Genomic DNA, 16,727 nt, shown 5'->3' with positions numbered 1-16,727 from the left:
ATGCCCAAAAATAGATGACTGGATCAAGAAGATGTGGTACATATATACCATGGAATATTACTCAGCATTCAAAAAAGATAAACACATGCAATTTGCAGCAACATGGATGGCGCTGGAAGGGATCATGCTCAGCGAAATAAGCCAAAAAGAAAAAGAAAAATACCGGATGGTCTCACTCATAGCAGGATTCTAGAAAACGTAAATAAGGGACCAGGAAAATGAATAACTAAAAGTGAAAATCAAAATCAACAAAAAACTATGAACCAGAGACACTTTTAGGGGGTCCGGAGGGGAGGGATTGGGGTCAGAATGGGGGGGCTGCAATTGTATGGGGAATATAACAATAAAATTTATAAAAAAAAAAAAAAGAGATGGGATCCTATGGAAAGTAAATAATGTGGTAGAAACTTTGGAGTGTAACCAGTGATTTTTTTTTTTTTGGTACAGGTAATGGACTTACAATGGTAAAGCAGTTATTCTGATTAATCCAGTAAGTAATGATTTCAGAAGTTCTTGGAAGGACCAAGGAAAATAACATGGATAGATTAAGGGAATGAATCAAGGCAGGCCCAAAACACCCTTTGAGAGCACAAAGGGAGAGGCAGGAAGTCTTAGGGAATAAGCAGATGAACAAAGGGGAGAGACACAGGAAAGTCAGGCACCGGTGCAAGGGTTTTTTATAGAAAGATTTTATACTTTATGGTTTAAACAGAGAATATTTTGATATTAGCAAATTAGAAGCAAACACAGTATACATTGTAGTCAGAGTGATAATTTTAAGTTGTTTTTCCTTGTAATTTCTTAGCTTAAAATACTTCAAAAGACCTCTCATTTCCCATAGAAGTGTCCAAAATTATTAGTGTGGCATAATATGATCCTAACCTACCTCTCTAGTCTTTTTTTTAAAAATATTTATTTATTTATGCGTACAAGAACTGAGGTACAGGCCAGATGTGCGGGAGGGTGAGAGGATTCACCAGAGACAGAGCGGGGAACAGAACAGGCAGACTGACTGAAATACGCTGCTGAGGGGAGCTGCCCACGAGACAGGAGAGGTCTGCTGCACCATGGGGTCAGCTGCCTGGCCAGGGATTGAATCTGCAGAGGCTGCAGATAGCTTCACAGTGCTGTGCTTAACCCCTTACGTGACCAGGAAGGCCCCATACCTCTCTAATCTTATCGCCATCTAACCACTGACTCTGTATGGAGAAAAACTCAATTAAATACCATTAAAAAACCTATCATTTTAAATTGCCACCTTATATGTATTTTTACTTTATGTGATGCAAAATTTTCTATTTTACTTTGTTTAAAAGGAAGAAGGCAATTAACCTATTACATTAGTTGGCTGTGAACCAGTTTGATAAAGTTACATAGCTATGCTAACATTGTAGACACGATCTTAAATTATCTTAAATAACAGTGAAATTATCTTCAAGGTGCTACTCAAAAACCACTTGATGACTAAGTATATTTACCTTAGTAATCGACAGAAGCTCCGTCGATAACTTAGCCGCTGGCTAGCTGCAGCAACACTAGGAGGAAGTGGAGGTCGGGGTGGGAAATAAGCTAGAGTTGCAGAAAATAGTAAGCAGACAACTCCAAATTCTGGGGGGAAAATGAAAAGAAATAGTAAAATGTTGATCACACAACACACTAAGTACAGTATTTTAAGTACCTAACAAACATTTACTGAGTATCAGCTAAGCTCTAGGCATATACATAAAAGGAAAAATAAGATATCTGGGTCTTGTGAGAATGACAGATTGTAAAGATAAAAATTTCAGTAGCTCATAAGTAAGAACTCATACTATAAGCAAAGAAATATGGTGGTGCCATGGTATGCTTGTAGGAAAAAAGATTGAGCAGTGAACAAATGTTACCCCCATGAAGAAAACATATTACACAAAATATTTTGAAACGGGTCTGGGCTGATGGTCTAGTAATGACAAAATATCCTCAGGCATAGTGTAGGACAGACTATTTACAGGTTTTAGAGAATTTGAACAAAACATGAAAACGTTGAAAAATAAGAAACCAAAAGGAAGAATGCAAAAATGAATCGACACAAGACTAGCTAACGTAGAATGATACACAATCAGAGGTAAAGTGAACACCCAAACAATCTTAGCTTGGACCAATTCAGAAGGGAGGGTTCTGAGGAATGTTAGTCATAACCTCTGGACTTCTGGCACTTGGAAGTCCCAGCTTTTCTTAACTGTACCCAATTTGGTAGAAAAGCACAATTCCAATAGAAAAGTTAGGAAACTTGGAGTAGATACCTGCCTGTGCCATTGAGTAACTTGTAATTTGAACATAAGTGATTTCTAGATGTCCTTACAGTAGGAGGATTCTAATTCTAAGGTTATATTCTTAGCAAAGAGTACACTATTTGTATAAGACTCTTAAACACAGATGTCTTTATTCACTGTCAATCTGAAAAGCAACAAGCTGTTTTAATTTAGTTATTTTAATTATTGATAGCAATGAATGAGCAGCTTCTATAATCATAATGGCCATCATATCTCTTTTTCTGAGATTGCCTTCTTCACATTATATGTTGCTGGAATTGGTTTGCTAGTGTTTTGTTCTGCAGCTAATTTTTCCTACGATGTCTTTAAGAATCATTAGTCTTTTAAGGTAGTGGTGCTAACAAAAAAAACTTAAATGGAAAGAAGGGAATGGGACAGTATTTCAGGAAGGCAGATGGGCAAATATGGAAGCACTGAAGCAATAACTGGGAGTCTTTGAATAGGGGCTACTGCTTTACTATATGGAACTATGAGCCAGAAGAATGTACAGCATCATGACATGACTGATAGTCCCAAATTCCAGTTATTTAAAAGACACAACCATTGCTTAAACTTTCAATAAAAATATAGCCAAAACAAAGTTTAAAATTTTTGTTTTACCTTTCAGTTTTATTTATTTACTTATGTTTACATTTCAATATATTTTTTTCTTTAAACAAGTTGCTCATAAAGGGTTAAATGCTTTCTCTACTGCCACCATCTCAGTTTTCACTTTCATGTCCCCAAACTCTGTATCTCAAAATGTAAATCTCATTGTAAAACTCTCTAGTATAAAATTCTTTGCTCACACTGCAGTGAACTTCATACTCTCCAGCCCTGCTTTGACGAAGGCATGCAGGACCTGGCTTACCTCTCTCACCTCATCCACCACTACTCTCACCAGACGTAAGTCACCCTGGGATTTGAGTTGTTTGAATGTGCCAGGCTCACTCCCCTTATTGAGTTGCTCCTCCATGGTTCTCTCTAGAATATTCTTTCTCTTGTCCACTGTATTTGGCTAACTTTCATCCTTAGGTTTCAATTTAGATACTGCAAATCCAAGAAGCTGAACTTCAGCTTCAAATTTGGATTAGGTGCTCCCCTCTGAGCTCTCAGGGCAACTGTGAGCCTTTGTGTATAGCACATGGCACCCAATTTTGCAACCAACTGTTTACCTATCTTTTTCTTGGGGTACTAAGTTTTGTGAGGGCAAGGAACATGCCTACCTCAGTGCCGCAGAGTGAGAGATACAAAGGAATTGAATATGTATTGGCTGAATTAATAACTGAATAAATCAATTAATATAAAGTACATCACAATCTCACTTTCTGCCACTTGCTATCTATACCCAAACACACACATTTTTACTACTGTAGCCATACCAAATGACACGCAATACCCTAGACATACTGAACTCATACCACCCCTGCCTATGCAGTTGCTTCTTCTTCCATACAGCATACCTGAATTCACTAAATACTCAATGAGTTGCTATGAAAGTCTTAACTTTGTTTAATTATCACATCCTTGGTGAAGCCTTGTGACTCAACTTTTCTCCCAACTCAAGCAAGTCAGGACTATCAAGCTCCATATACCTCTATTTTACCTCATTTTATACCTGTTTCATCAGTGATTTTACCAATGGCCCATACTTAGCACAGTGCCTATATACAACACATATATAGCAAACACAAAAAGTTTTCTGAATGCAAGAGGAAGTAATAAAAGGGCATATGGGGAGAAGGGGTATATTTAAGAGTTGTAGGAGAATGTAACCTAAGAGTGGAATAGGGCTTAACTCTAGAAATAATGAGAAAAGATCCAAGAGAATGTTTTGGAAATATCCCTTATTAGCAGATTAACCATACAGAGAGTAGGAAGAGAATAATAAATAGTGGGTAACCTAGGGTTATAAGGTTAGAGAACATGGCCACTAATGGGAAACTGCAATGGAGAAAATGGGCTTAGTGCTTATGATAAACAAATGTTTACTGTTGATAAGTTTTATTTATTGACAAAATATTTTATTTATTGACAAAATATCTAGAAAAAGACACTGGACAACATGTTATATCGTGCTTTAACGGTAAATGGATGGGAAGAATAAAATTAAGAAAAAAACCTTCCAGGTCACAACAATGCATTTTAAATAACTTCCTAGAAAGGGTAAATTTTAAATAGGCATCTCATATTATAGAAAAGCACATATATGCATTTGTATATATTAGTCCTCTTAAGTATTTCATATGATGTGATCTGGTATATAAAAAGATGACTGAGATAAAAGACAAAGTACAACAGGAAGAAAATAAACTTCAAAATACCTGCATATAATACAGTTTCTATGAGATCTTTAATGTGGGTCCTGCTACTCTCTGAAGTAAGAAGAGGTGCTGTTCCATTGGGCGCTGGGACGACAAGTGGTCCAACTAAAAAAGCACATGCTCCCCCAAGATAGCTGAGCATTGATGCAATCGCTGTGGCGGTGGCCCTCTCGTCTGCAGAGAACCACGTTGTGGAGAGGAATGGTGCTGCATTCATGACAGTTGGACCTGCCAATCCGTTTAAAAGCTGCCCTCCGTGGATTAGTCTGCAATTTAAAATATTAAAAGGCTGTGAGGTAGCTGAAGCAGAAGAATTTCTAGACCAAAAAAAAAAAAAAAAAAAGAAAAGAAAAAGCTAGCCAAACAGCAGCCAAACTATGGCAATATGTATATTGATAAAGCACAGGACACATCTGAAGTACATTGAGGGAGATCATATGAAGTACATATGAAGGAGATCAAATGAGGTACTAGATATTCCTTATTCATTTCACAAACACTGAAGCCTCTGATTTGTGGTATATGCCAAAATAAATATTTTCTAAAACCTTGTTTCATTTGTTAGCACAATACTATGTGGTAGCTATTGTTTTCCCTAGTTACTAAAATGTGAAAGTCTTGACTTAGGAAATTAAGAAACTTGCCCAAGTCCTAACAGGCAAAGTGGAGATTTAGAACCAGATCTGACTCTAAAATCCGTATTCTTTCTATTAAATTGCCACTCAAACAGACGTAGAAAGTGCCCCCAGCTTTACACATAATACAGTTGAGCTAAGGATTTAATGCCTTCTCTGTGTCAGCTGACAGGAAAAAAAAAAGTCATTATAGTATCTTCTAATAAAAAAGAAATTGGTCAAGGAATCGGAGGACCTGGGTTCAGGTCAAGTTCTTTAACTACCTAGCAATGTATTTTTGTGGGATTCCATTTCTTCTCCCCCAAATGAAGAGATTTGTCTAAATTCAATGAACATATGGGGACTATAACCAAGATGAAAATGCTGAACACACCTCCCCCTTCCTTCCACCACCACCAAGCACATTCACATTCAAGAGTAGCCTTGAAGGAGAAAGAAAGCAGTAGTCCAAAAAGCACAGACAGGAAAGGGAGTTGAGTCAATCTCTTCTGCCATGGGAGTGGCAGAAAGGGAGGGGACACTGTATTTTTCCTTGGGTGGTCTGAAGTTTCAAGCACCATCTGGGTCATGTGACTGTCAAATTCTCTTTTTTAAAAAAATTCCCACCTGAAGTCATTTAAAAAAAGTTTTTTGAATGCAGAAGGATATAATAAACAGGCATATGGGAAAGTGGTAGAGCCCTAATGTAGAAGCATAAGTGAGTGGGAAGTGAAATATGTGAATCAGGCCTGTTCAAATCTTTGTAAATGTTCGAAAATGTATTTGAAGGCAAAATACGGCCAAGCAAAACTAATACCACTAAATGAAGAAAACTAAAGACAAATTTCCTGTGTAAAGAGAACTATTTCCTAGATGACACAAACAATTTAAACTATTTATAAAACCAAATACCTCCTCCATAAGATAGTGAATCCCAAGCTGGTACAAAGCAATTTCATCATAGAAATATTCTTGAAACGATGTCATTTTAGTGGCTTTTAATTGTGAAGCATGATGGCATAACAATCAGACAGTGCATGATGTGTCATAAAGGTAAGTGATTTCATTTTTAATGATTTTAATGAGGTGTTCCTGAAAGACTCATCTCATCTAGAAGAGATTTGGAATGAGTGAATTTTATTATGCCTAAAAACCTTAAGAGAATGGAACATGGAAGAAATAATCGATCAAAATCAAAACAAAACAAAGAAATAGATAAAACAGGATGAACCCTGAGAATTTAGATATAAAATATAAATTACTGCCATGATTTAACTCTGCTACCTCTCAGAGGAATCACAAAGAGATTATTTTCTAAGCAGCAAGCTATAGTCATAAAACACATAAGCTTATAATAATATAAGGATCATTCAAGTGCAGTGTACTTGATTCTCAAAGGTATTTCTCATTACAATACAGCACCTATACTATCATAATATTCAAAGCATGTACAGCACTTGAGACATTTCAGATGAACTCCAAAGTCTACAAGGTCTCTGAACTTTGGGGTGGGGCAACCTAGAACATGAATTATTATAGTGAAAAATCTCAGGAATTAAACTGAAGTGGTTCTTTAAAAATTAACTATGTGTCATTTATTTTTCTTTTTTTAATTATGATTTTTAAACTTTTTTATTTTCTTACATTGTTGTTCATTTTTGTACAATATTTGACTTCTCCCTTTAGGTGTAATCCCCATAAATCTCCCACTACCATGTCACCTGTGACCCATCACATCATGGTTCCTTGTGTACTTTCCTCCTGTTTTGCCTCCTCTTCCTCTTCCTCCTCTGCTGTATGCCTCAGATCTACAGTCTCCCTGCAAAGTGTCTTTTTTCTGAACTATGTGCCTTTTACACAAAAGTAATCATACACAATACATACACATTCCTCACAAATGGGCTTAGCAGAATAATTAGGGCCTACAGGATCTTGGGGGTACCCACTGAATTCATGGGAGCAGGGGAACTTAGCCTTGCTCTTCTCAGCATCTTTACGTTTTCTAGAACTTACTCTTACACTTGTATCCTAGAGTTTCAGGCTTTGGCAGTTATTAATATTACTAGTTATAAGCACAGTTGTCCTGACAACTATGACACTAATCTGTATTATCAAGATTTTCATGTTCCCCTGAAACGATTTTCTGTCACTTACCCTTTACTTACCCAACTTATGAAACTAATTTGTTTGTACAAATATATTTAAAAATTCAGTTTTATATACAAAAACTAATTTTCCCATTTAATGGTAATACAAAATTAGAGATAAGTTTTTCTGGAAAATGCTGGTCCATGGTGAAATAAAATCAAACAAATATTGCCATTAATGCTTTAAAAAGACAATGGAGATGAAATAATTATAAATTGTTCAATACAAGTTGTGTTATTAAACTGACTTATCATGTAGTTTGTGTTCACTGTTTATGGGTAGGCAATGTGATAGGCATGGGTATATAGTAATATAAAACTAAAAAGCTGAAGCCTATATCCTCAAGAATTCCTAAAGTAGGTGAAAGAGTCACCTACCAGCACAGCACAGAAATATAAAGAAAACCAAGGTAATACTTAGTTCCACCTCTTAGGCCTTTGGGGACTGTGACAAGAATACCAATAGAGATGCATGTATGTGCTCCTGGTCTTCTTACCTTTGGCTCTTGTCTATAAAACTAATGGCTTCATATGTATGCAAGCAGATCTAATCTAAAGGTGCCACTCCAACCAAGCTCCATCTATTCTCTTCCAAACAGCTGTCCCTAAGGTATCCCTTGAGCATAGCACATACGCACCAGGGATGGAGTCCACTCTTGGAAGAACTGATTTGGGAAAGAGATCTAGCGCAGGGATTTCTGGGGTCTTGTGTAGCTAGAAGTTATTTGCTAGGGTAGATATTGCTCTTTGATCTTACAGACTGCTTTTTCCACAGGGCATGGCAGAGCTCAAGGAAAGCCAGAGTGGGACACAATTAGGCAGAATCCAGGACAAGGACCCTCTGAGAGTACTGGCAAGAGTATGGATACTGAGGAGAGGATAGTTAGAGAGCTGTTAAAGTGGAATAATAGATACGGTTAAGTAAATGACTGGTTATAGGGGTCGGGAGTAGCCATAACTGTGTAAAAGACATCCAGTAAGTGACTGAATATAGGTCAGGAGCTAAGCAAAGGGGTCTGAACCGAGGGAGATACACTGGGGTTGGGGAACAAACACTGGAGAATACCAATATTTTTTAAATAAAGAAGAGGAATCTAGAAAGATGATTGGAAAGGAACAATTACAGAAACTAGAAAAAAATGGGGAAAGACTGGTGTCATAGCAATTAAATAGAGAAGGGTTTCAAGAAGATGAGAGAGAGAGAGTAGTTAATGGTGTCAAGTCAAACAGAAAGATCATTTAATTGAAATGTAACATTGGTTCAGCAGTGAGGAGGTCATTTGTGGTCTGAGTAGCAGTATCAGCAGAATACTGAGAATGGAAGCCAGACTCATGGAGAAATGGAAATCTGAATTTAAACTATTCATTCTGGTAGTTAGTGGCAATGTGGAAAGAAAAACCACCCAGCTTAAATGAAAAGTCTAAACTGAAAAGCCTTTACATATTGAAAGATAAATGCATTTTGTGACTATCTTAATGCTTTCTATGCACTTATGAAAGAAGTTGGCTTTCAGAAATGAATACTTATTGATCTGGGCTGTCTGTAAAAAATAACAAAGGAAAATAAAAGAGGAGTGATTCACAATTCTCAGTAAAGTGAAATAAAACATACGTCTTAATATTAATTTTCCTGGGTCATCTTTGTACTTTAGTTTTGTTTTTTTTGCAAGTATTAGTTAAGTTCCTCCCCAGTAAAGACCATGGATTCTAAACTCCCCTCGGCCTCCTAAACCTAATAGAGCAGCACCGAGGCAGCACGGATGCCCTCCAGCAAGTGCAGGTTGGTCCAGGTACAGGGAAGTAGAGTCACTTAGACAAACAAGGATCCTGCACACAGTTACAAATGTGTATCAGTTTCTAAATTTGAAAAAGTTTAAATTCAGCAATGATTCACAGATATCCTAGAAATAAAACTTAAAAAAAAAAAAAGGTATCTGGGGTAGTAAAAGCAAGGGCAGTGCTTTTTAGTGTCTTAAGTACAGTGGACTTGGAAAAGGTGCACAGAAGTTACATGCACAAGGAGGTAGTTTTGACTACTGTGCAGTAAATTTTATAGCAGAAAGGGAGCTCTCTGGAAGTTGACGAGTTAAAAGTTGACTAGTTAACTCAAGGGATCTATTCTTGCTTACTGACTGAAACATCATGCTTGATGAAGGTCGATATACAGTCAGTTAGGGACTGCAGATCTTCTGGCCTTTGCAGGTCAAATTGTGACAGATCTGTGAAGGGGCAGGTGTGTTGCTCTCCTTCATTCCAGTCTCCTCTCATTTCTCATTGATTCCTTAACTTACTCTCTTTTCTTCTCTCCCTCTCCATCCCCTTTTTTCAACTCTCTTTTCTCCCTTTCTCCTACTGGTCTTTTTTATTTTCCTCTCCTTGCCTAACTTCTGTCTCCTTCTGAGGCCTGGTTTGTTCTATTCCCATAGTCGGGGTAGAAAAGTGAATGAGAAATAAGGGAATTTTCACTACCAGGCTAAGAGCAAGATTAGAATAAAGACCCAGCAGTTTCTATGGCATCCCGCTAAGACTGGCTAAGCTGCAGTAGGCCTGGTAGATGCCTAAGGAGGCCTCCGCAAATCCTGCTGTGGCCCTGTATTCCTTCATTTAGTGCCGTTGCCCATGGGCTGAAGCTTCAGTGGCACATGGTCTGGCCTTTGCACACCACTGCACTCCTTTTCATAGTATTCAATATACTCTAGCTTTCAAACAAATGCCAAGAGCAAAAGTTCAAACTGAAGATCCACAGCTCATGTTTTCCAATGTACTTGACATTTTGCTTGTATTTAGTTATATTCTGGTATCCTAGCCTTTTGCTTTCTGACATCCTGAAACAAATACTTATGATTCCAGGGCCTCCCTAGTGGCGCAAGGAGTTAAGAGGCAGCACTATGAAGCAATCACAGCCACTGCAGCATGAGTTCCATCCCCAGCCAGGGAGCTACTCACATGGCGCAGCAGACCTCTCCTGTCTCTCCTGCTGCTCCCCTCAACAGTGTATTTCAGTCAATCTGCCTGTTGTATTCCCCACTCTGTCTCTGATGAATCCTCTCACCCCTCTCCCCCTGCCCTCCTGCACCTCTGGCCTGCACCCTAGCTCTTGTATGTATAAATAAATATAAATCTTTGAAAAAATACCTTTGATTCCTAAATTGTTTTCTACTTACAATAATACAATGTTTTAGAATTAAAATTTTTAAAGCCCAAAGACACCTGTCAAACCTCATCTAGATAACACACCTTCCTCATTTTATATATATGAAAACTGAGTTCCAGAGAGTTCTACATTTAAGATATCACACTTATAATAATTTTATAACTTTCCTTTTTCTGGAAAGTATTAGGAGGAGCTCTAACTGATATAACTAGCTAGTGGTTAAGTCAGGCCAAGAAGTCAAAATTAGAACTGATTTAATCAGCCTAGATGTCTCTACTCTTCCACCTGGTCTCATTTTATGGTTCTCTGTTAACAATAGTAATAATAAAAAGCATTAACTGTTAAAATAATACAAGGTTCTTAAACAAGGCATGCAGTTAACTGCATATTTTTATTCTATGCATAAACCTATTTTATAAACCTTTGTTTATTATGACTACTATTGCGATAATATTAGAGAGTCAGGTGTTTTAGAAACCTGACTGATATTTTCTTAGTGTAAATCCATCATTCTTAACTTACAGTCTATGTGTTTTTAATATAAAATAACTTATAATCCATAAAAATAACCCCAAGTCTCAACACATCGATGATTCATAAACCTCCCAATTCCTGATGATCCTGCATCACAGTAAACTCATGTGTTACAGGATTTCCAGGATACTGACAATGGCAAAAGTGCTACAAATAGTTTGCCTTTATTTAGTCCAGGAAAGGACGGGGCACTAAAAAGTCACAAATGCTATGAATTAATTACAGAAAGAGGAATTTAGAGAGAGAGAAACAGAGCTGGTGAGAAGGAATAAGGCTTCTGAAGACCGTTATCCTAGTATAGCTTTCTTTCATGAAAATCTGTTTCACTTTTGTATCCTTTAATACCTTTGGCCGATAAGATTCAATTAAAATATCTACAGAAAATGTACTATGGTCAAGGCAGCTATAGCTAGACACTAAAAAAATATAAAGATGAGTATTACAGTTTTGGCCCTAAAGGAGCTTATAAAACTAACCAAGTAGCAGTTAAAGAACATACATAAAAACACAGTGAAAAGAATACTGGATTAGATACCAAAAGATTCAGCTTCTAGTTTCAGCTAAATTTACTAAGCATATAATCTCTAGTGAATCATTTGTTCTCTTTCTGTTTCATTTTCTCCAAAGGTACTTTATCTTTCTCACTGGGTTTTTATTAAGACCAAATGGAATAATCTCTTGGCAAGGTACAAGAGTAAAAATGGACTTTTCCTCCCCATAGCTTTTATTTTGTCTTTCTAGTTTAAAAGTATTCATAAATATATATCTATCACATGTATAAATATATTTATAAACCCACATTCATAGGAGAAAAGAAGCGTACAGAGAAGGAAAAAAAATCCACAAATTTAATAACTCTGTTAATAACTCAGACAACCCCTACTACTATTTTGATTGTCATGTCTTTTTTCTTTTGTTTTTTTTACCCAATGCAGCTTTTAATCGACACTCAAGCATAGGCAACACAGACATCATATTGAATATACCGCTTTATCACTAAATCATTTTAACTTTAATCTATCATAAGCATTTTCATTAGATTCTTTGTGAGCATAATTTTTAATGGTCTCCTGACAGATTATTATACAAATGTATAAAAACTCATTTAACTATTTTCCTAATGTTTGCTCCTTACTAGCTAATATTAATAATGCTGTTGTGAAAAATCTTTGTAAATATTTGCTACTTTCCAAATTATTTCTTTAGAGTCAATAAGTCAAAGAGTATGAACATTTTAGGCTTTATGAAACATACTCCCAAATTGTCTTTCAGGAGAGTTTATAGTAATTTATATTCCATCAACAGTGGCTGACCTGTCCTTCACTCACCAGCATGGAGTGCCACTATTTAAACATACACACACAACTTGAAGTACGAGTTCTCGATTGCTGTTATAACAAACTACCATAAACTTAGTGGTTTTAAAACAATACAAATCTAGTATCTTACAGTTCTGTAAGTCAGAAGTCCAACACAAGTCTCACTGGGCTAACGCTGGGGGTTGGCATGGCTGCATTCCTTCCTGGAGTCCCTGAAGAAGATGTTTCCTTGCCTTTTCCAGTTTCTACCAGCCACCTGGGTTCACTGGTTCATCACCCTCTTCCTGCATCTTCGAAGTCAGTGAGAGCAGTCTAAGTCCTGCATTCCTGATTTCCTCTTTGGTTCTCTGTTTGTGATTATATTGGACCCATCTGGATAACCCAGGCCAATCTCCCATTTTAAGGTCAGTTGATATACAATTAATTCTATATGTAACCACAGTGCTCTGCCATGTAATATAATATACTCAGAGATTCCAAGATTAGAATGGGGACATCTTTTGCACATGGGGACATAATTCTGTCTACTACACTAGATGCAGCCAAAAAGGCATCTCCTTATTTTAACTTGCATTTCTTTTCTGAATATTTATCATTTTTCCTATTAGTATATTATAATTTGTCTTGATTTGAATGAGTGGTTTATGTATTTATGTACATTATTTACCTATTATTGTATTTATTTTGATAAATACTCCTTGCTGGTGGTTTTTTTTTTTTTTTGGAAACATAAAATTTAATAATTTGTTAGTAGTCAGATCTATCAATTTTTCTCTTTATGGTTTTCCTTTTTTTTTTTTTAAGATTTATTTATTTATTTATACATATAAGAGCTGGGGTGCAGGTCAGGGGCGCAGGGGGGTGAAAGGATTCACCACAGACAAAGATCTACTGAAATACACTGCTGGGGGAGCAGTGGCCAAGACAGGAGAGGTCTGCTGTGTCATGTGGGTCACCTCCCTGGCCGGGGATCGAACTTGTGCTGCAGTGGCTGCAGACAGCTTCATAGTGCTTCGACTTAACCCCCTGCGCCATCAGGGAGACCCCTTTCTTTTTTTTTCCCCCCACACTTACAAAAAATACTTTTCCCATGTAGACAATCAAATAAATATCCCCACATACTGTTTTCCAGCTACTTATTTAACCATTTGGTTCATCTGAATTTATTTTGAAGCATAATATGAAATGAGGATCCAAAATGATCTTTTCCTGGGCCTCCCAGGTGGTGCAGCGGTTGAGTGCTGGGTTGCAAAGCTGCCCGCAGCCTCTGCAACGCTGGTTCGATCCCCGGCCGCCAGGCAAGGGTCCCACATGGCACGCAGATCTCTCCTGCTGCTCGCTGCTCCCCTCAGCAGTGTACTTCTTCAGTCTGCCTGTCCTGTTCCCCGCTCTGGCTCTGGTGAATTCTCTCACCCTCCCGCGCTTCTGACTGTACCCAGTGCTTATATAAATAAATAAATCTTAAAAAAAATTGCTTTATAAAAAAATAAATAAAATGCACCATTAAAAAAAACCAAAAATGATCTTTTCCCGCTAAGCAGTTAATTTGCTCCCCCAAAGTCCAGTCTTTCTATTTTCCTTTTAGTTACAGAGCATCAAAGTTTTTGCTGAGGTGCTGCAGTCTACAATTCCAAGGCGTGTTGTGGAAGTGTGGGACCTTGTTACTAAGTTTGGACCAGTGAGATTAGAGTATGAGGACTTCAGGGTCACCTCCTAAAATGTTCTCCCTGCTTTCCTTTCCCCTCTTCCTAAGGGATAAAATGTGACAACAGTGCTGATGAACCGGCCTTTGGACTGTACTGCCAAGGTCATCTTCCTAGGGAGCAACAAAATAGAGGGGACTTAGGTCCCTTGTGGACTAGAGCTGCCTTTGTGTCATGGTCCACCTGCCAACTCTGGACTGACTACCAACTAAGAAATACTTTTACTGAGCTATTATATTTTCGGGTCCTCATTATAGCAGCTTAACTTGTTCCTTGATTGAGAAATTAGCTTCCAATCTGGGGTGCGGCATTCATAAAGACACAACATATTTGGCACTGACTTAGTCATTCGGCTTAAAAGGCAGATGGAGTGAGAGGCAGCAAAACCACTGCTTGTGATAGCTTGGAAATGGATGGAAAAAAATCAAAACATTACTCTCTATTTCCTCCCCTATTTTGCTTTTAGGATGACACTGTAAGAGAGATATAGTCAGGTAAGAGTTAGTTTGTTTGCAAGCAAGGATGGAAGGGTCAAGAGCTCTGTTAAGGAGTTTTTCTCAGCCTGAGGTCTACAATCTAAATTTAATGAGACTTTAGGAATTTGAAGCCTCAGGTTGCTTCTGTATCCTAAGTGGCAGGAAATAAAACGTGCTTTGGATCTTGTCTAGAAGAAAAGATCAGATTAAAGGTGTTACTTTGCTACTCAGACCTACTTTTTTCAGACAGCATCGATGTAGCTGCCATTACATTGAAGGAAAAGGGATGGGCTAAGCACAAAAGTCAGTATAGGAAAGGAGTTTCAGCAGGTGTAAGAACCACAGCCAGAAGTAAAAATGTTTGGGTGTGGCTACGTTTACAAGCAACTTACTGAATGTAAACAGACTAGAAGTCTAGTAAGTGTCTGAGGAGAATGTATTGTCAATGACACCACAAAACAATCCCTAGAGCAAGTCTCAGGTTCCCCAATTAGCACCAGGCAGTGAGTGAAATGCAAAAGCTATACAGCCTCCAAGAAGAACATGTGCTGTAATCTTCACTTCACTTGTGGTCGCTAAGGATACCTGACAAAAACAGTTTTCTAGAGAATAAAATCGAAAGTCAAAAAGAACAACCAGAGGACTTATCTCCAAGAGAGCTACAGTGACATGACTGAACCCAGAGATTCTGTATTTTGAGGTGGATGTAAAAATTAAACAGTGTTGTGGGTTTTTTCCTTTGGAGTAGGATGAATATATTTTCTGCATGGGAAGAAGGGCATTCATGGACACCTGGAAGTAACTGGTAGCAGAGATGACTGTCTCCTTATATCTATTTTTCCCTTTTCTCCCCTTTTGTTATAGAATTCTTGAGTTTTTACTGGGTACCTGACAGCTGAGCTACATTTCTGGTCTCACTTGCAGACAGGCGTGACCATGTGACTATGTCTGTACCAATGGGATGTCAGAAGAAACGATAAATACAAGCTCTTAGTCATAACTTAGAGATGTAGCCCTGGATGGGATGTCTACTTCCCTTTCCCTGACTAGAATAAAAGAGAGCATGCTAACAAGCCAGTTTCAGCCACCTGGAAAAAAACTTACCCTAGGGTATGTTGGAGCAACAATGGAGAAGGAACCTGGTGCACATTGTGTGGTACAGAGCTGCCTATCTGCCTTGGCAGCTCACTCTCCTTCAGAGTTTGTGTATTTTATACAGTTCAGTCTATTCTTTAGTAATATGCAGGCTGTCAATAATGCTTCTAATACTTTTTATTATTATATTATTATCATTTATTTATGCATACAAGAACTAGGGGTACAGGCCAGAGGTGGGGGGGGGTGAGAGGATTCACCAGAGGCAGAGTGGGGAACAGAACACGTGGACTGACTGAAGCACACTGCTGAGGGGAGCAGCAGGCAAGTCAGGAGAGGTCTGCTGTGCCATGTGGATTGCTCCCTGGCCAGCGGGGATCGAACTTGTGCTGCAGTGGCTGCAGACAACCTCACAGGTTGCGTCCCAACCCCCCGAGCCACCAGGGAGGCCCCACTTCTAATACTTTTATGGATCATTTTTACATTTAAATCCTTGGTCCAAATTGGAATTTACTTAAGTGGTAAGGCGGATATTTAAGTTTCTCTTTATTCCAGATAGTTAAGCAACTGTCATGAAACTGTTTAGTAAATAATTCATCATTTCTGATATGTTCATTTTAAATGTAATTTTTCCAGCTGCAAAGCATTTCATATGGAGTATATGATTAGAAAATTCATGTTCACTAGAACTATACTATTTAAATATCTAATCCATGCTAGTAAATGTTATCTGTTACTAATAATAAAAATGATACTAAAATGAAAGATTATATGGCATGTGGCCTATGATTCACTGGGGATACCTATGAGTAAAAGCAGATATAACTTACTCTAAGTTCACCTTTAAATTGTTTATTGGGCATGTAATATCACTTCACACTATACAACAATGCCATTTATAATTTTTTGGTTATAATTTGCTTTCTGATCATAGAAGAAACACTTTTTAGTTCATATTCGAAGCTCATTTATCTCTGATATTAATAAGAAAAAAGTAATTTTTCCCTGGTACTATGCAGATAAAAGAAATATTGATACTATGCAAAGACAGAATATTTCTAGGAAGGTGG

The 16,727-nt window shown here is 37.7% G+C and overlaps 1 protein-coding gene across 1 annotated transcript in view; it reads right to left on the bottom strand.

Annotated features, from left to right (window-relative positions):
• SLC49A4 (solute carrier family 49 member 4) overlaps positions 1 to 16,727 on the bottom strand; it is a gene marked incomplete at its 3' end in the record, with an annotated part of 61,929 nt that overhangs the window by 33,765 nt on the left and 11,437 nt on the right. The window contains exons 3-4 of the mRNA XM_084232341.1: positions 4,616 to 4,881; positions 1,479 to 1,608 (exon numbers count right to left, since the gene is read on the bottom strand). Coding sequence (XP_084088467.1) covers positions 1,479 to 1,608; positions 4,616 to 4,881 — 396 coding nt within the window. The remainder of the gene's footprint in view (positions 1 to 1,478; positions 1,609 to 4,615; positions 4,882 to 16,727) is intronic.

This window comes from Talpa europaea (genome assembly GCF_964194135.1).
Source record: "Talpa europaea genome assembly, chromosome: 4".
Classification (NCBI taxonomy): domain Eukaryota; kingdom Metazoa; phylum Chordata; class Mammalia; order Eulipotyphla; family Talpidae; genus Talpa; species Talpa europaea.
This window is presented reverse-complemented; position numbering and strand designations above follow the sequence as displayed.